Raw genomic sequence first — 23,898 nt, forward strand, 5'->3', positions numbered from 1 at the left:
CTCTGACGAATTAAGGCTGTTCTAGGTCAAAATTGGATGCGCAACTCAATATTAGGAAGGTGTTCCTAATGTTTTGTACACTCAGTGTATATAGCAAATGTGTAGTCATGTCGAACAATCAGATGAAACAAATACTGTAAATGAAAATCCAACAGTATTTCAATATCAATCAACTTGACAAATTATATGTAACTTATTTGATGCAACAGAAAATACATTAAATAAAGCAACTGTTTTGCTTATATGGTAATAGAAATCTATGAACAATGAAGTTCTTATTAAGGTAGTATTTACTATGACTATCTTTACTTAAATGAAGCATGAATATCAAAACGTATGACTGAATCAATTGGTTATGGTGTTAAAAACCTTAAAAACTAATTTATATTTTAATCAAAAGAATGTCACGGGCTGCCTTAATGACTGTGAGATCAATAACTATGAACCAGACTCAGACTTTGGTTGTGTCCCAAATGGCACCCTATTCCCATTGGGTCCTGGTCAAAAGCAGTGCACTATATAGGGAATAGGGTGCCATGTGATACGCAGCCAGTGTGTCTCTCCTCTCACACCTCTGTGTGGGTTGAGGAGTATGAAGACGATGAAGAGGAAGATGAAGAGGATGACGTGTCTTTTTTACTCGTCTGACGAGTGGAACCTTCAGCAGCCCTGAACTGCCAGGTAACCTTCCTCGGTTGATCGGTTACGGGGACTGTAATTTCCTCTGTCACTGGCTCTGTCACTGGTTTCACTTCCTCACAGAATAGATCAGACAACACTTCCTGCTCTAGTTCCTCCCACAGATCCCATGTCGGTTGTTTGATTGGTTTAGACTTAGAGCCGGACTCGGACTCATCAGAATCCCAGTCACTGTCTCCAACCATGGAGCCGAGCACAAAGTCCACTCCGGACCCGCTGTCATCGGAGGAGTCGGACCCCTTGGAAGAACGAATAAAGGAAGAGTGGCCTTCTGTGGCAAGCAGATGACACTCAGGACCCGCCAGATACACAAAGCTATCTGTTGAGAGGAAGTCACTCTCCTCAACGTTGGGGCAGAGGGGTCTGGAAAGGGAGGTTGGGGGTGTAGACTCAGTGGGGAGAGAGGGGGGCTCCTCCTGTGCCAGTGAGACATCAGGGAGCACAGACACAGCCAGGTATACAAAACTATCTGTAGTGACAAATGGATCCAGGTCACTGCTGTCCAGGCCTGACTTCTTCCGTGGTATCGCATGTCTGGAGGGAGACAAGGGGAGTGGGGAGTCAGTGCCAGATATGATCTTAACACTCTTGTTCCTCGATTTCAATTCTGCCTGGTTTAAAGGGGTGAAACCATCATGTAGATCTGGATTATCAAGCCCTTCATTGTTGGTGGATTGCATGTCACCCATTTCAGTGTCTTTCATCAAAGGTGCTTCTTCCTCAATCCCATATCCCTCACAGTGAGGGGAGCTCTTTAAGAGTGATGGGTAGCACCACTGGAGCTCTGTGCTCTCCTGCCTCCCCCAGTCTTTAAATGCCACCTCGTCTTTATCCTGGTCCAGAGATGTGTTGCTCCCCAAGTCTGACTCAGTCAAGGGTCTGTCACTACCATCTGAGGCGTTGTCTTCCTGGCTGGTCTGACTGGGGTTCGACATGAAGACTCCACTTGAGTCTGACTCCAAGGTCAGGTTGGAATCAGGCGAACCATCTTCCTTGACATTTTTTGTCCCAGTTGAACACCCCATGGCAAGGAGTTCCAGGCTGGGTTGGGTACTGATCTGCTCAGGTTCAGAGACACTTCCAGAAACAACAGACTGCCCTGCTGTGAGCTGTGAAGCTTTCTTTCTCAGAGAATCTGTCAGACATTGTTCTGCTACAAGCTCACTTTCTACATCCTTGGCCCTTCTCTCCAGCTCCAGGAGAGAGAGTTCAGAAGCAGCACTAGAGGGTGGGTGAGATCCTCCAAACCCAGAAGGGGGTTTAAGCAGAGGCCAGTGCCTCAGAGAACCAGTGTAAGACTCTGCATCCCCCCAGCCTTCATCCCACAGTGTGTTCACCATACCGAGCACCGTGTCCCACTCCTCCACCTCCTCCCCCTCAGCACCGCCACCTCTTGCTCCACCCTCCTGCTCCTTGCTTTCTGGATCTCCCTCCTTTATACCTGACTCAGTGCCATCGCTGCTTGTACATTCTGGCTCCTCCCCTCCTTCCCCTTCCTTCTCTGTTTTTTGGAGAGTTTTTTTTGCAGAGAAGACCCTCCAATTTTCCAAGTGTTGCTCCTTCAAGGAGTAACCCACCCTACCCATCAACCCTACCAATTTACCCTGGTGCTCAGAGAAAGGGGTGAGGCGAGGAAGATTTTTTTTCTCCATGGCACTAAGCACCACCAGGGAGGGCAGAGGGGGAAGGATAGGAAAGTTATGGATTGCACCACCTTGTCTAACAGTTCTCTTCCTTACAATCAGCCTGCGAGGCCAGGTGGATTCCATAGGCTGGGGGCTCACAGCACGAGGTCCTGGGGAAATCTGATCGAGCAAGAGGGGGGTAGTGTCACGGGGTACCTCTGGGGAGAAGGGAGAATCATTGTCAATGGCTGAGTCCAGTGCCTTCGTCCTCGGCGCAAAACCAAAAACCCCAACATTCTCCTCTTGAGACATGGAGCCCACTGAGTGGGATACTGCCCTTTTTTTCTCAATCTCTCCCCCTTTCTCATTCTTTCTTTCTGTTTCTCTGTCTCTTCCTCCTATCCTTCTGAGATCCTCTTGAACACATTGGAGGGCCGTGACAGAGAGTTGGGCAAGAGGGGGTTTGGGAGGGGGGTGACGAGGCTGAGAGGGGGGTGATTCTTCGAAGATGAAGCTCTGATGCTGAAACGGAAGGGGTTTGGCTGGGGAGTAGAACACAGGGGTGTGACAGCCAGAGGAAAGGGGTGACCCAGAGAAGGGTGAGATCAGAGGGGAGGTCATGTTGTGTTGTGAGTAGAAAGGATTTAAGAAATTCTTCTCCATTACGTCTCCAGATGAGAGTTCTAGATGTTCAAGATGTTTGGGGGGTGTTAGGACTTTCCAGGAGCGCTGGCCGTTGTCCCCTCTCTTGCCGCTGTCATGCTGGTGCTGATGTCTCTTGCCACTGAAGGAGGAATTTCCCCCAGGGGCTGACATCAAGGAGACACTGGGGGACACTGACCTCCCCCCAAACCCCCCTGGGGAACGGCTGCTCTGGCCAGCTTCAACCAGCTTCAGCTGGTCAAATATCACCCTTTCGTCTAGCCTCCTACCCATGGAAGGTATGGGAGTTGTAGATCGTGTCTCGAACGTGATCATGTCCCCGCAGGCCCCTGCCCCCACCCCTAGGTTGCCGTTGCTGGAGAAGTTGTTGTCCTGGCCTCCCCTGGAGGTTATGGTGCTCTGAGCAGAGCCATGGTCAATATGTTCATTGATACACATGGTGTCGTAGATGGAGCGCTGGGGGATGTAACCGTCCTCATTGTAGCCATCCCCGTCCACACTCTTCTCCAGGCAGCAGGGACACTGCCTGAAGCAACCCGGTCGACTAAAAGGCTTCCCCATAGTGTTCTATCCACCACCAGCAAAAATTACTGTCAGTAAATGTTCCAAAAAGAGTAGTCTAAAAAGAGATGGTAATTAAAATATACTAGATATAAAAGAAGTGCAGTGAGACAACTTAAAAATGAGTATGATGCATGTCAGCTCATTCCTTATCATCATGCAATAGTCAATTACAAATATGAGAAATATTCAGATTGAGTGCCATCTGTAAAGTCGATTAAAACTGCCTCTCTCTCTCCTCTCAATAATACCAGTAGAGGAGCTTGAGAAAGTATTTTTGTCATAGAGGCATATTCAAGAACAATTTTGCTCGCTTGCTCTGACAGAACTGCAGCCAACAACACAAAAACCGATTCGCAAAGGTGTTGAATAGGGTTGCAGCTTCAAAAAAATAACACGACTTCAACATGATGCTGGGTAACTCACTGTTCTCTGTGTTGGTCCGTTCAGAACCCCAAAAGTATTTCCTTTTGTCTATCTCTGCATCGCCTTCTCCTCATACTAGTCTCTGCTGTCATCACTTTCAACTGTCCCCATCAATAAATGAGTCAAAAACTTGTCATTGCCATGGCAGCTGATTAATCCATCTCTTTGCTTGCGCTCCAGAATACATCATTTCTGAAATGAAGAAACTAAAGGTTTAAGAAACCATGTAAATCATCCGTCTGCTCAGAGGCACTGATTATTTGACAAATGGTCTCTTATTTGAACACCAACGCAAGCCACCCCCCTCCTCTCTCTCACCCACTCTCCATCTCTCGCCCTCACACACTTGCAGATTCCCCTCCCCCATGTTTCTAAGGCTGCTTCAGAGGTTTCTATTAAAGACAAATTTTCTCTTTTTTCTTTCTCTCCGTCCTCTTTTCACTCAATTTAGGTTTGACCTCTGTGGGCTTTGATGTCCTCCCCAGACATGAATCAGCAGGGGAAATCAGACGGCTCTAAAGACGTGGTGAAAAGACAGTCACAGCTTCATCGTCTCACACAGGTGATGCATGTGACATTGACAGAATGATATCCTTGAAATGACCTTCGAAACGATTCAGAAACGGGTATAGCAAACAAAACATGTTCTGTTATATAACCACTTTCAATGTGTTTGGCTTGGCTGAGAGATACATGAGGATAAAGCCTGCAGTTTCTTTTACCTGCCTCCTCTCTCTCCCACACAAACTCTTCTTCGCTCAGCACACTATCCCCCAGTACCACTTCTCTCAGTACAGTGCCCTCTTCCCTCCCACTCATGCCCTTTCGCACATGCAAGGAGAACGTGGTTTCTCTCCTATTTGTCCAACATGCGCTGTACAATAACAATACTCTGCACTGCTAAAGCACGATACCCAATACATCACCCCACCTTTGAACCATCAATTAGTAAATCATGCAGTCAAGCAGATGAGAATGACTCTTCAACTCCTCAGATTTTCATACAGGTAATTTAACATTAACATAACATTATTCACAAATCTAAATGATGATCACTTTCACAGTGAAGGAACATTTCCATTTGGTTTATGAGTTGTATTCTCAGTCAGGTTCTTTTAATCACTTCAGACAACAGACAGCAGAGCAGACAGAAATGTCCTTTGCATAATCATGTTGCTTATTCAAGTCCACAACAGAGGGATTCATACAAAAAACTAAAACAACAAAACTATGTACACCATTATGTGATCACCTTGGTTTAGTTAGTAGTTTGGATGATCAAGACTATGGAATTAGTTGTGTGGGCCCTCAGAATAAGGCATATTGGTAGAAAGTAACATTTTCAGCTATATTAACAAACTAGAAAAACAAACAGAAACGAATGTAACATGAATAGTTTTAATGTTTTGTTAGCCATAATTCCATTCATCTTCTAAAACTAGAATCTAAAAACAAAGACGTAATGAAAAACTAAATGAAGTGTCAGACAGTATCTTATTGTCTTTACATGATTGTGCATGTTTGCGGCATGTCCATGGCTGTGTCCGAAATGGCACCCTAACCCCTATATGGTGCACTACTTTTGACCAGAGCCCTATGGGCCCTGTTGAAACGTAGTGCACTGCCCTATATGGGGAATAGTGTGCCATTCCATGAGTAGGTTATTCCCACTACAAATGGTCATTGTCATCATCTGTGGAGGCTGCGGAGGCTTCAGTATAGTGATTATGCAGCGGAAGCTCATCCAGGTGGACCTCCCGTACTGCCAGGATGCGTGTGAGCATGCTTTCCAGCGCAGGGCCTTCTAGTTGCTGGGCAGAATACCACAGCAGGCTGTTTGAGTGACAGGAGAGCTCTGGCTGCAAGTAGAACAGGTGTGGTCTATTCTTCACCGACTCTGAGCTGCAGGTGGAGACAAAGGAAGAGGATTATAGAATTATCGAAAGGCAGCAATTCCAGAAATATTCTCAATTTTTGTTTTTCAGACTGCAAAACATTGAGGCATTAAAACTTTGTCAATATCTCAAACAAGTCATATTGCTACAGTATAATTAGAGTGGAATATAACATAAATAAAGATGTACTTTGTAATCTTACCATTTGGAGAGGTAGAACTCGTAGAGTCTGACAGGGCAGCGTAGTGGGTTCTCAGTATTCTCAGGCATCTCCATGTCACCTTCCTCTTCATCCAGCCTTCTCTTGGCAGGCAAAGCTAGGAGCTCTGGATATGCACACAAAAGAGAAAACAACCCACAACCTAGCGCATTATGGAACTCGTAGAGGATGTTATTGCTTGTGATATGGCAATGCCTTTCTTAATTGCTCCTAATGGGATAAAGAATGTAGAATAAAATGTGATAGCCTTGAACAGCATTGAGGTTGGAACTCAACTCACCGGGGGTGTCTGACACATCCTGACCAGGCCTAAACCTCAGGAAGGAGCTCTTGCCGTTCTTGGTGACCCTGGTACAGCGGGTGAAGTTGGTGAAGGACAGACGTCTGTGTTGGCCCAGGGTCTTGAACTGGAACAGCTTGGTGCCAAAGAAGAGCAAGGTGTTGAGCAGCACGATGGGGGAGTAGGCTCCCAGCTGTTTACAGTCCCACAGGTACTCCTCCTCCACGCGGGAATGCAGGTAGCCTAAAGAGAAACAGTGGAGGGAGGGACAGAGGGATGTGTCATCATTGTGTGTGTGTTTCAAATGGTCCAATGATATTAAAGGGATAGGACAGGCGTAGTAGAGAAGGCTAGAAACCTTCTTACCGCTGGGCAGCAGGGTAGGACTCCAGTAATGTAGCATCATAGTCATCTCCATGCTGAACTTATGATAGAGCACATCAGTGAAGATATTCTCTAGCCTTCCATTCTCAAATAGATACTGTAGAGACAAATGAGAGATGGTGAGGGAGAGAGGCATTAGGTACTGTATATCATATTTGGCAGAGGGGCAAATACAATAGATGTCCCTGGGGCAGTAGTTACTATAGCAAAAGTGCAGATAATATTGATGTTACTAGTAGGGGTGTGAACATTTAAAACAACATTTGGATCCTTAATGTCAAGAAAAATCCATAACTGAAAAATTGTGTTTTGTTATGTAGATGCAGAAAGTAAACTGCATAGTGGGTCAATTTCCTCAACAACTAAAAGCTTTGAAGAGCGAGGCTCAACTTCTCCGCTGTTTTGGTGCCCTAGCTACCACGCTGCGAACAACCTGTGCAACACTGAGCAAAGTGTTGCATCTCGCTCATCTCAATATCCTAGCCTATTCATTGATGATAGGTCCTGCTTGGTCCGTTGATAGATCGCTATGAAAGATGCAAGTGTTTGTGTTGTCGGAAGTATGGCAACTAATCAGTCTCCTCCATTCCAAAAATACTGAATCTTGACACTCAGAAATTGGAGTCAAGAAATCAATTATTTTGGAGTAGACTCTCCACCATCTTCATTAACAGTTGGAAAAAATGGGAGAAAGGCAAGCGATAGCTGCGAATGCCTGTATAGCAATACTTTGAGAAGTTAAATGAGAAGGAAATGCAAACGTTTGCGAAGTGGAATTGAGCCCCAGTAAGGGCAGTGCAGGTTAGAGGTTTGCGCGGGACTGATTTCTTCATCCCCACCCCCACAGCTTTTCATAGCGCACCTGCTGGTTCTGTCCCGACTGCAACGCTCTACATCAAGAACTACTGGTCCGAACTTAACAGCAGTCCCACAATGTTATTTTAGGAGTATGTGACGCAGCTCACCTACCAGCCATGGTTCCAGCGAATTTTGCGCCCTATAGGCAATATCAAAATGCACAAAAATAACCTAAGATTCTATTATGCTATCGTATTACTGGGCTAAATCGGCCAATATGCTAGCTAGAAGAGAGCCAAGTTAGAGACTTGCACTTTCTCTTTAGCTATTTTTTTTCTGCCTACCTTTTAGGAGTGGGATGATTTTGGTTTTGGAGATCAATATTTATTTCTAGGCAATGAAGTAAACTATAGCCTAATTATATTTAGCAAGTACATTTCCTTGGAAAGATGGCGGCCAATCATTGGCAGCTCATGCATACTATTTCAGAGAAACCACACATACAGTGCATTCAGAAAGTATTCAGACCCTTTCCCCTTTTCCACATTTTGTTACATTACAGCCTTATTCTAAAATGGATTAAATACAAACATTTTCTCATCAAGCTACACACAATACCCCATAATGACAAAGCATAAAACAGGTCTTTCAAAATGTTTGCAGATTTATAGAAAAACAAAAATACCTTAAATACATAAGTATTCAGAACCTTTGATATGAGAGTCGAAATTGAGCTCAGGTGCATCCTATTTCCATTGATCATCTTTGAGATTTTTCTACAACTTGATTGAAGTCCACTTGTAGTAAATTAAATTGATTGGACATGATTTGGAAAGGCCTGTCTATATAAGGTCCTACAGTTGACAGTGCATGTCAGAGCAATTACCAAGCCATGAGGTCGAAGGAATTGTCAGTAAAGCTCCAAGACAGGATTGTGTCGAGGCACAGAACTGGGGAAAGGTATCTTATCTGCAGCATTGAAGGTCCAGAAGAACACAGTGACCTCCATCATTCTTAAATGGAAGACGTTTGGAACCATCATGACTCTACCTAGAGCTGGCCGCCCAGCCAAACTGAGCAATCAGGGGAGAAGGGCCTTGGTCAGGGAGGTGACCAAGAACCTGATGGTCACTCTGACAGAGCTCCAGAGTTCCTCTGTGGAAATGGGAGAAGCTTCCAGAAGGACAACCATCTCTGCAGCACTCCACCAAATCGGGTCTTTATGGTAGAGTGGCCAGACGGAAACCACTCCTCAGTAAAAAGGCCCGCTTGGAGTTTGCCAAAAGGCACGTAAAGGACTCTCAAACCATGAGAAACAAGATTCTCCTGAATGCCAAGCGTCATGTCTGGAGGAAACCTGGCACCATCCCTACGGTGATGCATGGTGGTGGCAGCATCATGCTGTGGGGATGTTTTTCAGTGGCAGGGACTGGGAGACTAGTTAGGCTCGAGGGAAAGATTAGCGGTGCAAAGTACAGATAGATCCTTGATGAAAACCTGCTCCAGAGTGCTCAGGATCTCAGACTGGGGCGAAGGTTCACCTTCCAACAGGACAATGACCCTAAGCACACAGCCAAGACAACGTAGGAGTGGCTTCGCAACAAGTCTATGAATGTTCTTGAGTGGCCCAGCCAGAGCCCCGACTTGAACCCGATCTAACATCTCTGGAGAGACATGAAAAAAGCTGTGCAGCAACGCTTCCGATCAAACATGACAGAGCTTGAGAGGATTTGCAAAGAAGAATGGGAGAAACTCCGCAAATACAGGTGAGCCAAGCTTGTAGCGTCATACCCAAGAAGACTTGAGGCTGTAATCGTGCCAAATTTGCTTCAACAAAGTACTGAGTAAAGGATCTGACATTTTTTCTAAAAACAGGTTTTTGCTTTGTCAATATGGGGCATTGTGTGTAGATTGATTACGAAAAAAATAAACTATTTAATACATTTTAGAATAAGGTTGTAACGTAACAAAATGTGGAAAAAGTCAAGGGGTCTGAATACTTTCCGAATGTACACTAGGCACACTTGATCTGAAACGCCCAACTAGAAGCAAGGCTAATACATACAAAGCAGAAAGACGACCGTTTCCAAATAATCGGCGGGACAAAAAAATATTTTTATCCTAAAGTCGTCTGTCTGACCGACCGACCGCGCCACGATGATCTGTCGGGACCCACAGAGTACAGGTGCAATGCTTACCCATCTGAAAAGGACTCACCGTGAAACAAATAAACATTGCTGGCAGCAGTGCAGCTGCATTGTGAATTCACATGGAACTGTATACATTTTTCTTATTGTTTTCATGCAAAATCAAAGAGAACAAAAATTGCTGCTTAAAAATTAAGAAAAAGGGTCAATTTGTCACATCACACATCTGCAAACAGTATTAGCTGCCATCACGTCACTATAACCAGTATGGCCACTGACAGACAGAAAAGGTGGTACCGTAGTGGATAACATAGTACGGAATAAGGTATAAGGATTAACTGGAAGTATCTTGGATAAAGTATTGAATAAAAATAAAATACTAGGGAGTAACGTGGAGGCTCAATACCTGCTGTATGCCCAGACAGAGGTAGAAGATGCTGTCAGCAGGGTAGGCCTGGCCGTTGGGGCGACGTACCTCACTGATGAAATGACAGAGGCCGTAACTAAGCTCAGAGGAGTTACACTGCAACACGTTCTCCTTCACAACCATGGATTTAGCTGCTGTAAGGGTGAAACATGGACACAGAAAACCAGATTAGGGAACCATGGATTTAGCTGCTGTAAGGGTGAAACATGGACACAGAAAACCAGATTAGGGAACCATGGATTTAGCTGCTGTAAGAGTGACACATGGGCACAGAAAACCAGATTAGGGAACCATGGATTTAGCTGCTGTAAGAGTGACACATGGACACAGAAAACCAGATTAGGGAACGATGGATTTAGCTGCTGTAAGAGTGACACATGGACACAGAAAACCAGATTAGGGAACCATGGATTTACCTGCCATAGGGAGAAAGATGGACACAGAACACCACAAAAGGTACATGAACACCGGTAGCATATTTTAGACTCAATTTACATGATAAGCACAGATCTAAAAATGGTCTGTGCAGTTAGGTTTGACTCACAGGCATCTTTGGAAAATTCACAGTCAATCTGTTTGTTCCTCTGCAGGACCCAATTCTTCCAGGCTTTCACCCCGTACTTGTGATGGAGTTTTGATCTGGCAGGAGGGAGTGAAACAGTGTGCTCCACCATGTCAATAGTCCCACTTCGCTTACAACTCTGCAATACAGAAAGCGCCCACAGAAAGGGAAAGGGAAAAACAATTGGACCAACAACTTAGTAGGAGTAGAATCCACTTACTTTTTTTTGCTGTATAATATCTTTGATTTTATAATCTAATAATACAACCCTATTGCAGTCAAAAGTAATAATGGCGCTGATGTGACAGAGGCCATACTACCTAACTAACTAGTTCTGTTACCATTATATTACAATACTGTATGACTACTTTATTCCAAGTTTTATATTACTATCACCTAGCCCATGTGACCAGTACTGGTTGCGCAGCACTGGTTGCGCCCATGTGACCAGTAGACTATGTTGCACCCAAACGGCACCCTATTCCCTTTATAGAGCACTACTGTTAGTCAAAAACTAGTGCACTATAAAAGGAAATAGGGTACCATTTGAGACGTATCCTATATCATTGACATACCAGTTTACTGGGAGGGAAGCCATCTCCGGGTCTCTTACGTCTTCTAATCTTTACAGTCAGTCTCTGCCCCTTCACTGCAGCAGGATCAAACGAATCTGAAACAGCATGGAATACACATTTAAGTGATAATGCCCGAGTGCCGGTGTACGGCTGTTGTTAGGCCCGAAACTAAGTCAAGGGCAGGCAAACCGTGCAAATATATCCTCCAAACACTGGCTTCGAGTGCATTATAACTTTTATGCAGGTTACCAACATGCTCAAATAATGACTGACATATTTTAATTTAAAACGTTATTTAGATTCATTTAGTCATACTAGTTCATCTTTCCCCAAGATATAGTCCCAACACAACCTGGCTGGTTGTTCGTTCTATCGGTCCGGTTGCCAGAAACAAGTCTTTTTGTTCTGCATCTATGGACGCAACCCAGTCGTTGGTTCTAAATGTTCTATTGCCATGCTGGCTGGCAACGTTCTTATCCCTTGCTTGCTAGCTAGCCAACTACGGCTAACTTACAGTCACGTTAAACAGTGCAGAAAGAATAACAGCAAAGTAAATGCATTTGTATTTGTTTGGAGACTTCCATAACAATGAGCTAATGATGCGCGATATCTCTTGGCATAGAAAATGCGCTCTCTCGTCAGGACACTGTTGTTCAGAGGAGCTAGCCAACAACACAGCTAACACAATCACTTCAAACTGAAGCTGGAAAGACTGCAAACTAGCTGCATTTTGTTTCATTTTACCTGTTTTCTACTGACATGTCTTTGTATATATATCCATAAAAATGACTCCGATTCATGATTTTGACTGGCTGAGAAAAGCTGCCTGCCTGTCTGTCTCGTCCCGACCCCTACACGTTCATTACAATGGGACAGTTGGAGAACGAATTTCAATATTGAAACAATGTTGCCAATGCCAGAGACAGACAGCAATGTTTATACAAATCTCCTCTATTGAAAACCAAATGCTAATCTAAAAGAAATGATCTAGATGCTTTTTACAGTTGAGATCAAGCTTTCGCCTGTGGTAATAGACCGGCTGGAAAGCGGTTTTAACCAATCAGCATCCAGGATTAGACCCACCTGTTTTATAATTAAGCAATAAGGACTGAGGGGGTGTGGTAAATGGCCAATATACCACGGCTAAAGGCTGTTTTTGGTTACAGATATTCCAAACCCACATATATCACAAACCCCCGAGGAGCCTTATTGCTATTATAAACTGCTTACCAATGTAATTAGAACATTAAAAGGGAAAGGTTTTGTCAAACCCTTGGTATACGGTCTGATATACCACGGCTGTCAGCCAATCAGTATTCAGGGCTCAAACCACCCAGTTTATAATGTTACTTATACAGATGACACAGATGTGATCTGTGGGAATTTGCAAGTTCATCATTGCAAATAAGAATTTGTTCTTAACTGACTTAACTGTATAAATAATGTCTAGGAACATAAATGCATGTTGACTTTCTCAGAGCCTTTCTCACCAGGGGGGTAGTCAGCCTCCAGGTCCAAAAGTTGAGGGGAGGAGGGAGCTGTGCTGGGGTGCTCGGAAGGCTTCTCTGCCCCTCTCTGGGGGTTGGATGTGGAGGTGGACTCGTCCTCTCCACCCCAGCTGTGGGGGGTGGACACGGCCTCCGACTCCAGGTCCCCACTGTAGGCGCTGCCTTGATCTGTGGATAAACACCACAGACAGACAGACAGACAGACAGACAACATGATATGTAAGCATTCAGTAAGAGCCTCCACCACAGAGAGATTTTCATTTAAAAAGTTGCTTTTCAAACACAATGCCTATCTATTAATACAGGTTCATCTCATTATGGAAGTAACATGTATTTTGCAAGAGAGACCTGTTCAAGCTGGTGTGCCAAGCAACAATAAAGGTACAGTAACGTTCCCATACACGATACACAGCTCAGAGTAAAAACTATTCTCTTCACCTCCATGGGAGACAGGTTTGTCTTTCTCCTCCTCTTCCTGCTCGGCCATGGTCTGAGATATAACATCGTCTTTTCTGTCCTTGAGCTCTGAACGGCTTAACGAGGGGGGTATTACCATGGGCACTGGCACCTGGACAGGGGGCACAAAGAACAGAACAATATGGTTTAACCAGCCAAGTTAACAGACCATTAAAAGAATGCACCATGAAACATGGCAGGGTTCTCAGAAGTATATCAATCCACGACATGAGGGTGTTTGTGGGGGCCTGCGAGTGTTAAGGACACCAGGGATGGGTACTTCCCAGTAATTCCCGTTGAAAAATGGAAAATAAAGAGAAAGTGGATGTGGGCATGAGGAGAGAACACGGAGCAGACGTACAGGCACAGGGATACCCATGGGCACAGGAGTGTACTGGCTGTACAAGTTCATCGGCACTGGGATGAAGACTGGAACAGGAACAGGCATCACAATCACCCGCACTTTCTCCCCGTTCTCTGTGTACGTGAACCCAGTCTCTGCGAACCCTAAAACAACAATAACATCAACAACGAGAGAGAGGATGATGAACAGAGGTCAATACTAAACCTTTAAACCCACTATGTACATGTAGTGCAAGTTCTGATGTACAAATTCAGCGGCAGGGTGAGGCCAAAGAAATATAATAAACACATTATTAGAACTTCATGGACAGGGCTGGTGTGTTGTGAAAAATAAAAGTACACACACACACACACACACACACACACACACACACACACACACACACACACACACACACACACACACACACACACACACACACACACACACACACACACTGTTTTTAACAAGTTGCAAATGATAAGAATTGCATGGTGTTTTTTGTACCCATTGACGTCATGGATTTCTCTGTGGTCTGCGTCTGAATCTGGCAGCTGGTCTGCTGGTCCAGCATGAGGGGTTTACAGATGATGGCCTTGTTCTTCATGATCCTCCGGCGGGCTGAGATCCTCATGGCTTCCGTCTGGGTGCTCGCATCGCCCAGGCTCTTGCCATGAGAGTTAGACGTCGGAAGAGCTCCTGCAAGCAAAACAAAAAACAGTCTTAACTCCAAAGCTTATATTACCAGACCTCTTCTTCACAATGTCTTAACCGTGCTTGGTGTTCCACAGTGTTCTAGATTAATTTGCTAGCTACCAGTCAGGGCAGTGGCAGCCGTAGTATGGGGCTGGCCAGCAGGAGAGGTGGCCAACGATACAACATCAGCAATGACAGGAGCTGGCTTGGAGAAGGGGAATGGAGTTTGGGATGGACCTACAGCGGGAGAAAGAGAAAGAAGGGCAGGGATGAGAGACATGTTGAGTAGTATGCCTAAATCCGCCATTAAAAAGGAAATGTAGCAATACGTCAGACAACCAGGCAGTCGCTTTCAAGAGGAATTTAATTGAGTAAATCATTTAGTAGTACCCTGTGTAGCAGTGGTGCCGTTGCTAGTCCAAGGGTGCTGTTGGAAGGTCTGATAGCAGTACTGAATGACACACTCCAAGGTACAGAACAGCTTCACAGCCCCAAAACACTTCAGTTGCTCTTTCATCTTCCCTTGACGTCTGCAGCACTCACACTTAGCCATCTGGGGAGGGAACGACAACAAACAGGTCAGCAATTCAAAGGACTTCAACCATTCGTGGACTAAATAGACAGCTCCCAGTTATCAAACCAGGAAGTGGTTGTAAGGTAATCAGATCAAGAGAGTGAGAGACCAGGGCCCGAATTCAGAAAGCGTCTCAGAGTAGGAGTGCTAATCTAGGATCAGGTCCCTGCTGTCCACGTAAAACTGATCCTAAATCAGCACTCCTACTCTAAGATGATTTCTACATACAACCCAGAGGTCAACATGCATAAAGATGATTTTAGCTCTGACCTCATAGAAAAGAACAGTGTAATTTGACATGCACGCCTCACTGCAGAACTCCTGCATCTTGCCACCAAAGTGGTTGTGGATCATATTGGGGCTGATGTTGGCACAGTAGGCGCACATCCGCCATGGCCCCTTCATGTCGTGCTTGAAGAGCAGCTTACAGCCTGTTACAGTCACACAGACAAAGAGATAAATATGATGAGGTTAGTTGGTGTAGTTGGTGTACGAGATGAGAGAAAAGGACTACGTGAAAGACGGGTTGAAAAAAAAGAAATCCAATGACTTAAACTTAAGTTGATATCAGAATGGATGGTCTGGGGCCACGTTAACCTCCCCTTTCATGTAAGAAAGTCATGATCATCATGATTTTAGGGAAAGAGGATCATTTTGTCCATGCATTATACGGCGAGTTTGACCAATTCCAGTCCCCTTGTTTAGGGGGTGTGGGGTCCTCCCGGGGACAATTTTTATATACATATATTCCAAAATGAATGAAAATAAAAATGCTGACAACATAAAATATAATTTCCACCTCCAGAAATGAACCCAAAAACATATTGGTAAAAATGATTTTAACATATTGGACCATGCATAGGCATTGGACCATGCATATAGCCTATGCATGGTCTATAGTTCTCTAAAGACACAGGAGACAATAATACAAGAAACAACACTTCTGTAGCTTGTCAACTATGTGTCTGTCTATCCCTGTTCTCTCCTCTCTGCACAGGCCATACAAACGCTTCACACCGCGTGGCCGCTGCCACTCTAACCTGGTGGTCCCAGCGCGCACGACCCACGTGGAGTTCCAGGTCTCCGGCAGCCTTTGGAACTGCCGGTCTGCAGCCAACAAGGCTGAGTTCATCTCAGCCTATGCTACCCTCCAGTCCCTAGACTTCCTGGCGCTGACGGAAACATGGATTACCACAGATAACACTACTACTCCTACTGCTCTCTCTTCGTCTGCCCACGTGTTCTCGCATACCCCTAGAGCATCGAGCCAGCGGGGTGGTGGCACTGGAATCCTCATCTCTCCCAAGTGGACATTCTCTCTTTCTCCCCTGACCCATCTGTCTATCTCCTCATTTGAATTCCATGCTGTCACAGTTACCAGCCCTTTCAAGCTTAACATCCTTATCATTTATCGCCCTCCAGGTTCCCTTGGAGAGTTCATCAATGAGCTTGACGCCTTGATAAGTTCCTTTCCTGAGGATGGCTCACCTCTCACAGTTCTGGGTGACTTTAACCTCCCCACGTCTACCTTTGACTCATTCCTCTCTGCCTCCTTCTTTCCACTCCTCTCCTCTTTTGACCTCACCCTCTCACCTTCCCCCCCTACTCACAAGGCAGGCAATACGCTTGACCTCATTTTTACTAGATGCTGTTCTTCCACTAATCTCATTGCAACTCCCCTCCAAATCTCCGACCACTACCTTGTATCCTTTTCCCTCTTGCTCTCATCCAACACTTCTCACTCTGCCCCTACTTGGATGGTATTGCGCCGTCCCAACCTTCGCTCTCTCTCTCCCGCTACTCTCTCCTCTTCCATCCTATCATCTCTTCCCTCTGCTCAAACCTTCTCCAACCTATCTCCTGATTCTGCCTCCTCAACCCTCCTCTCCTCCCTTTCTGCATCCTTTGATTTTCTCTGTCCCCTATCCTCCAGGCCGGCTCGGTCCTCCCCTCCTGCTCCGTGGCTCGACGACTCACTACGAGCTCACAGAACAAGGCTCCGGGCAGCCGAGCGGAAATGGAGGAAAACTCGCCTCCCTGCAGACCTGGCATCCTTTCACTCACTCCTCTCTACATTCTAGTCTTCTGTCTCTGCTGCTAAAGCCACTTTCTACCACTCTAAATTCCAAGCATCTGCCTCTAACCCTAGGAAGCTCTTTGCTACCTTCTCCTCCCTCCTGAATCCTCCTCCCCCTCCCCCCCCCTCCTTCCTCTCTGCGGATGACTTCGTCAACCATTTTGAAAAGAAGGTTGACGATATCCGATCCTCGTTTGCTAAGTCAAACAACACCGCTGGTCCTGCTCACACTGCCCTACCCTGTGCTTTGACCTCTTTCTCCCCTCTCTCCAGATGAAATCTCGCGTCTTGTGACGGCCGGCCGCCCAACAACCTGCCCACTTGACCCTATCCCCTCCTCTCTTCTCCAGACCATTTCCGGAGACCTTCTCCCCTTCCTCACCTCGCTCATCAACTCATCCTTGACTGCTGGCTACGTCCCTTCCGTCTTCAAGAGAGCGAGAGTTGCACCCCTTCTGAAAAAACCTACACTCGATCCCTCCGATGTCAACAACTACAGACCAGTATCCCTTCTTTCTTTTCTCTCCAAAACTCTTGAACGTGCCGTCCTTGGCCAGCTCTCCTGCTATCTCTCTCAGAATGACCTTCTTGATCCTAATCAGTCAGGTTTCAAGACTGGGCATTCAACTGAGACTGCTCTTCTCTGTGTCACGGAGGCTCTCCGCACTGCTAAAGCTAACTCTCTCTCCTCTGCTCTCATCCTTCTAGACCTATCTGCTGCCTTTGATACTGTGAACCATCAGATCCTCCTCTCCACCCTCTCCGAGTTGGGCATCTCCGGCGCGGCCCACGCTTGGATTGCGTCCTACCTGACAGGTCGCTCCTACCAGGTGGCGTGGCGAGAATCTGTCTCCGCACCATGCGCTCTCACCACTGGTGTCCCCCAGGGCTCTGTTCTAGGCCCTCTCCTATTCTCGCTATACACCAAGTCACTTGGCTCTGTCATATCCTCACATGGTCTCTCCTATCATTGCTATGCAGACGACACACAATTAATCTTCTCCTTTCCCCCTTCTGATAACCAGGCGGCGAATCGCATCTCTGCATGTCTGTCAGACATATCAGTGTGGATGACGGATCACCAGCTCAAGCTGAACCTCGGCAAGACGGAGCTGCTCTTCCTCCCGGGGAAGGACTGCCCGTTCCATGATCTCGCCATCACGGTTGACAACTCCCTTGTGTCCTCCTCCCAGAGTGCTAAGAACCTTGGCGTGATCCTGGACAACACCCTGTCGTTCTCCACTAACATCAAGGCGGTGACCCGATCCTGTAGGTTCATGCTCTACAACATTCGCAGAGTACGACCCTGCCTCACACAGGAAGCGGCGCAGGTCCTAATCCAGGCACTTGTCATCTCCCGTCTGGATTACTGCAACTCGCTGTTGGCTGGGCTCCCTGCCTGTGCCATTAAACCCCTACAACTCATCCAGAACGCCGCAGCCCGTCTGGTGTTCAACCTTCCCAAGTTCTCTCACGTCACCCCGCTCCTCCGCTCTCTCCACTGGCTTCCAGTTGAAGCTCGCATCCGCTACAAGACCATGGTGATTGCCTACGGAGCTGTGAAGGGAACGGCACCTCCATACCTTCAGGCTCTGATCAGGCCCTACACCCAAACAAGGGCACTGCGTTCATCCACCACTGGCCTGCTGGCCCCCCTACCTCTGAGGAAGCACAGTTCCCGCTCAGCCCAGTCAAAACTGTTCGCTGCTCTGGCACCCCAATGGTGGAACAAGCTCCCTCACGACGCCAGGACAGCGGAGTCAATCACCACCTTCCGGAGACACCTGAAACCCCACCTCTTTAAGGAATACCTAGGATAGGATAAAGTAATCCTTCTAACCCCCCCCTTAAAAGATTTAGATGCACTATTGTAAAGTGGTTGTTCCACTGGATATCATAAGGTGAATGCACCATTTTGTAAGTCGCTCTGGATAAGAGCGTCTGCTAAATGACTTAAATGTAAATGTATATTATCAGATATGCTATTAGCAATATGCATTATCATCTGGAGCCCAACTGATGCAGCATAGTGGCTATAAAATGTACATAGACAAACCCCATGCTTTAGCCTATCTGCATTTAGCCTATTGGACACAACATCCTGATTGTTGTTAGTTCTTCTTCTTCTTTTATAATAAATATCTATAAATATTTACTCATTATTATTCACTCAAATGTATTACAAAGTATGTAAAGCCCTTTTAAGACAGCATTGTTCCCTTTGAGCTGTTGTGTAGTGATGGTCATTCCGAGTCTTTTCTGTCAGCCGGATCATTTGGCTACATTCACCTAAAATAACTGTCATTCTATTGGTGGATACATCTCATTATTGTAATCATTTTGAATATTCAATGTGGATTGTTGACGTCAATCGCCTGTATTCCATGGAGAGAGATGCTACGCTACTAGCCTCACACCATGAATATGCATAGCCAACTCCGCTAAAGTGTTTTTCTCAAAGTTGCCGGGATGTCACGTGTCCTACTTATATCAGTACACTCATAACAACTTAAGCATTACGAAACTTCCATTTGAACAAATAAAACTCACGTAGCATATAAGCCATACATTTTTTGTTGTTGACCAAATTTGACACTCCATTCAAAAACTCCTTGCTTGGTGACGGAACGTCGCCACCTGCTGGAGAGAGATATTTTCAACAGAGTTGGGACTCTTCCTCTTCTTCTCTGCCCATGAAAAAAATGTAAACCTCAAATGTAAAGCCTAAAACATTGCCTACCATTGTCAGATCGTGAAATGTGAGTTAAAATGTATTTTTATCTGACCAAATTATTATATGGCCTGCAACAACAAAAAAAGTTGACAAAATGTAATCTGGACCAGAATGAGGCTCTATCCTAACTATATTGTTCATGTAATGAGGAACTACCATCTTCAGAGAATGTTTTTATAATTTATCTGCAGATAATTGATGTTTGCAGCTCAAAAAGCTATAGTAGCTAACAGTATAAAAATCTGGGAGACAAATCGACGGCTTTCACTATTTGGTTCCAGATGGTTCCAAAAATAACCATTTAAAAAATATGGTTGTTGCGAACGACCAATCATTATCGTTGCTGCTCCTAAACCATTCTTGAAACTCCGGTGGTAAAACTGCATTCGTTAAACAATGCCACTCGCGCATTTGAAGGTGTAAAGAAATAAAGTAAGCAAAGGAAAACTGGGACCCAACTCTTTTAACAAAGTCCAACACTGCTTTCAAAATACATTTGCCAAAACGACTTTCAAAAGTGTTTTCCTGCGATTGCATTAATAATTGTTGTGCACGGACTGCTGGTCAGAATACGTTTCCCTCCCCTACATCATTACATTGAAAAAAATAGAAGCACTGGAACGTTGTATCCTACCATGAGTGATAAAGTAGAGGCTTTGAATTACTTCGTGAGCAGCTACAGTAGGCTACATACCGCTCTACCGCGGTGTTGTGCATTATAGATGATTTAATTCCCGTCATCTGAACATCGGAGTGTTGGCAACAATCATGCATGTCAGTTCAGTGCACACAGCTTAACAGACAGTGCATTCGAAAAGTATTCAGACCCCTTGACTTTTTCCACATTTTCTTACGTTACAGCCTTACTCTAAAATTGATAAAATAGTTGTTTTCACCCTCATCATTCTACACAAAATACCCCACAATGACAAAGCAAAAACAGGTTTAGACATTTTTGCAAATGCATAAAAAATAAATACATTTTAGAATAAGACTGTAATATATATATATATATATTTTTTGAGAATATATTTGTCTGTATTATTGTCTGGCTATGTCATGTCCAAACCAGTATTATCACCCCAACCCCCCGATTTAAAACGTCTACTCCAGAATCAATATGACAGAAATCTGTCACAGAAACTGAGAACTTTAAACCCTGAAGAGAGAAAGGACTAGCTGAACGAGGGAAAGGACTAGCTGAACGAGGGAAAGGACTAGCTGAATGAGAGAAAGGACTAGCTGAACGAGGGAAAGGACAGGGTGAAAGAGAGGGAGAGAAAGGGGATTCGGTACTCACTCTCGCTGCAGAAGGGCCGGTCGATGAAGTCATATTTTATGACTTCTTTGACCAACTTCTCCAGTTTGCAGTATTCACACCTCACTATGACATTACTCTGTTTCTTAAACTCAACACAGCAAGGTTTGGAACAGAACTGCATGGTGCGACCCTGAAGGAACACAAGAGCCCAGGAGGACACAGAGCATTAGACAGATACAACTATAACCCACATCACAAGAGCATTAGACAGATACAACTACAACCCCATCACAAGAGCATTAGACAGATACATCTACAACCCCCATCACAAGAGCATTAGACAGATACAACTACAACCCCCATCACAAGAGCATTAGACAGATACAACTACAACCCCCATCACAAGAGCATTAGACAGATACAACTACAACCCCCATCACAAGAGCATTAGACAGCTACAACTACAACCCCCATCACAAGAGCATTAGACAGCTACAACTACAACCCCCATCACAAGAGCATTAGACAGCTACAACTACAACCCCCATCACAAGAGCATTAGACAGATACAACTACAACCCCCATCACAAGAGCATTAGACAGCTACAACTACAACCCCATCACAAGAGCATTAGACAAAACTACAACCCCATCACAAGAGCATTAGACAGATACAACTACAACCCCATCACAAGAACATTAAAAAAAGTTTAAAAATCCCCCAACACAAAACTAAAGTTAAATAAAGGTTAAACACATTTTTTTGAAAAACCCCCACAAATTTTACAATCGCCATGAAACATCAGATAAGAACGAGGTTCAGGAACGAGGTTCAGGAACGAGAGGGAGGTACCTACATTGTACTCGTAGAGCTCAGGTTTCCAGCGGAACTGCTGAGGGCACTGATGGCAGGAGAGTTTCACATGCCCCTTGGGGGTGGAGGTAGAGGAGGGGGGCATGGGCAGCCCTGGTTGATGCTGCCCTGCTCCATAGGCCCTAGCCATGTCTGGGGCGGCTCCATAGGGTAGAGGTGGAGCAGAGGTCTGGGCTGGGGCGTATGGGTGGCCAATGGTGGGGACCCAGGACGGGGGATAAGGACGGAAGTAGCCCTGGGGTGGTGCTGGAGGGGGAGGACCAGTGGATGAGGAGCCGTTCATCTGGCCCTGCTGGGGGGGAGGCTGGCTGCCTTCGGCCTCCTACCAGATTACATCGTAGGAGAGCACATTAAAAGAGCCATATTATGTATTCTGTAAAATCCATATTCTAAAGGCTGATTGGCATCTTATTTTTATGTATGGTTCTGCATAATGTATAATTATGTAAAATATACCTAAATGCATGCTAGAAAATTCATTAAATCCCTCTAAAATCTACCTAATAGAGACCGAACAGTCTTTAATATACACACACAGAAAGCACAGATCATATGTAATATACAATCTGTTTCAATCTATTTAACCAATTAATCAATGAGCAGCACCCGGAAGGTCTTGACGCAGGTGTAGGAGCAGAAGTTGCGGATGCTGCCGTCCACCATGGCCAGGTGGTACTGAGAGACAGCCTTCACTTTGCAGTAGGTACATGGGAATGCAGTTCCTGTGTGTGACAACAGGGGGACGTTATTATAGAATTGCCATTTTTTTACATACTAGTCCGCAAGGTCACAGATGATCAAGCCATCTTTAAAACAGTTCAGTAATAAACTGTAGATATATATTTTTTTTTTAATCGGATTCCATAATAATAATAAAATTCTCAGTACAATCATGTATCAAAATATACTGCTCAAAAAAATAAAGGGAACACTTAAACAACACAATGTAACTCCAAGTCAATCACACTTCTGTGAAATCAAACTGTCCACTTAGGAAGCAACACTGATTGACAATACATGTCACATGCTGTTGTGCAAAAGGAATAGACAACAGTTGGAAATTATAGGCAATAAGCAAGACACCCCCAATAAAGGAGTGGTTCTGCAGGTGGAGACCACAGACCACTTCTCAGTTCCTATGCTTCCTGGCTGATGTTTTGGTCACTTTTGAATGCTGGCGGTGCTTTCACTCTGGTGGTAGCATGAGACGGAGTCTACAACCCACACAAGTGGCTCAGGTAGTGCAGCTCATCCAGGATGGCACATCAATGCGAGCTGTGGCAAGAAGGTTTGCTGTGTCTGTCAGCGTAGTGTCCAGAGCATGGAGGCGCTACCAGGAGACAGGCCAGTACATCAGGAGATGTGGAGGAGGCCGTAGGAGGGCAACAACCTAGCAGCAGGACCGCTACCTCCGCCTTTCTGCAAGGAGGAGCACTGCCAGAGCCCTGCAAAATGACCTCCAGCAGGCCACAAATGTGCATGTGTCTGCTCAAACGGTCAGAAACAGACTCCATGAGGGTGGTATGAGGGCCCGACGTCCACAGGTGGGGGTTGTGGGTACAGCCCAACACCGTGCAGGACGTTTGGCATTTGCCAGATAACACCAAGATTGGCAAATGCGCCACTGGCGCCCTGTGCTCTTCACAGATGAAAGCAGGTTCACACTGAGCACATGTGACAGACGTGACAGAGTCTGGAGACGCCGTGGAGAATGTTCTGCTGCCTGCAACATCCTCCAGCATGACCGGTTTGGCGGTGGGTCAGTCATGGTGTGGGGTGGCATTTCTTTGGGGGGCCGCACAGCCCTCCATGTGCTCGCCAGAGGTAGCCTGACTGCCATTAGGTACCGAGATGAGATCCTCAGACCCTTTGTGAGACCATATGCTGGTGCGGTTGGCCCTGGGTTCCTCCTAATGCAAGACAATGCTAGACCTCATGTGGCTGGAGTGTGTCAGCAGTTCCTGCAAGAGGAAGGCATTGATGCTATGGACTGGCCCGCCCGTTCCCCAGACCTGAATCCAATTGAGCACATCTGGGACATCATGTCTCGCTCCATCCACCAACACCACGTTGCACCACAGACTGTCCAGGAGTTGGCGGATGCTTTAGTCCA

The 23,898-nt window shown here is 45.6% G+C and overlaps 1 protein-coding gene across 4 annotated transcripts in view; it reads right to left on the reverse strand.

Annotated features, from left to right (window-relative positions):
* Positions 1–5,358: 5,358 nt before the first annotated feature.
* Positions 5,359–23,898, reverse strand: part of si:ch211-266o15.1 (zinc finger MYM-type protein 4) — a 31,927-nt gene continuing 13,387 nt past the window's right edge. For 2 of the 4 annotated variants that reach the window (XM_014211151.3, XM_014211154.3), the window contains 17 exons: positions 22,392–22,507; positions 21,769–22,107; positions 20,951–21,101; positions 15,110–15,270; positions 14,656–14,818; positions 14,386–14,502; positions 14,077–14,268; positions 13,588–13,733; positions 13,209–13,338; positions 12,753–12,938; positions 11,263–11,357; positions 10,670–10,826; positions 10,105–10,259; positions 6,736–6,850; positions 6,370–6,612; positions 6,072–6,195; positions 5,359–5,876 (listed from right to left, as the gene is read on the reverse strand). In XM_014211151.3, coding sequence (XP_014066626.2) covers positions 5,645–5,876; positions 6,072–6,195; positions 6,370–6,612; positions 6,736–6,850; positions 10,105–10,259; positions 10,670–10,826; positions 11,263–11,357; positions 12,753–12,938; positions 13,209–13,338; positions 13,588–13,733; positions 14,077–14,268; positions 14,386–14,502; positions 14,656–14,818; positions 15,110–15,270; positions 20,951–21,101; positions 21,769–22,107; positions 22,392–22,507 — 2,822 coding nt within the window. In that variant the 3' untranslated portion in view covers positions 5,359–5,644. Of the gene's footprint in view, positions 5,877–6,071; positions 6,196–6,369; positions 6,613–6,735; positions 6,851–10,104; positions 10,260–10,316; positions 10,431–10,669; positions 10,827–11,262; positions 11,358–12,752; positions 12,939–13,208; positions 13,339–13,587; positions 13,734–14,076; positions 14,269–14,385; positions 14,503–14,655; positions 14,819–15,109; positions 15,271–20,950; positions 21,102–21,768; positions 22,108–22,391; positions 22,508–23,898 lie in introns of those variants that run through there. The other 2 variants (XM_014211152.3, XM_014211155.3) reach the window with 2 other exon arrangements.

Source organism: Salmo salar, chromosome 09 (assembly GCF_965601325.2).
Source record: "Salmo salar chromosome 09, fSalSal1, whole genome shotgun sequence".
Taxonomy (NCBI): Eukaryota; Metazoa; Chordata; class Actinopteri; order Salmoniformes; family Salmonidae; genus Salmo; species Salmo salar.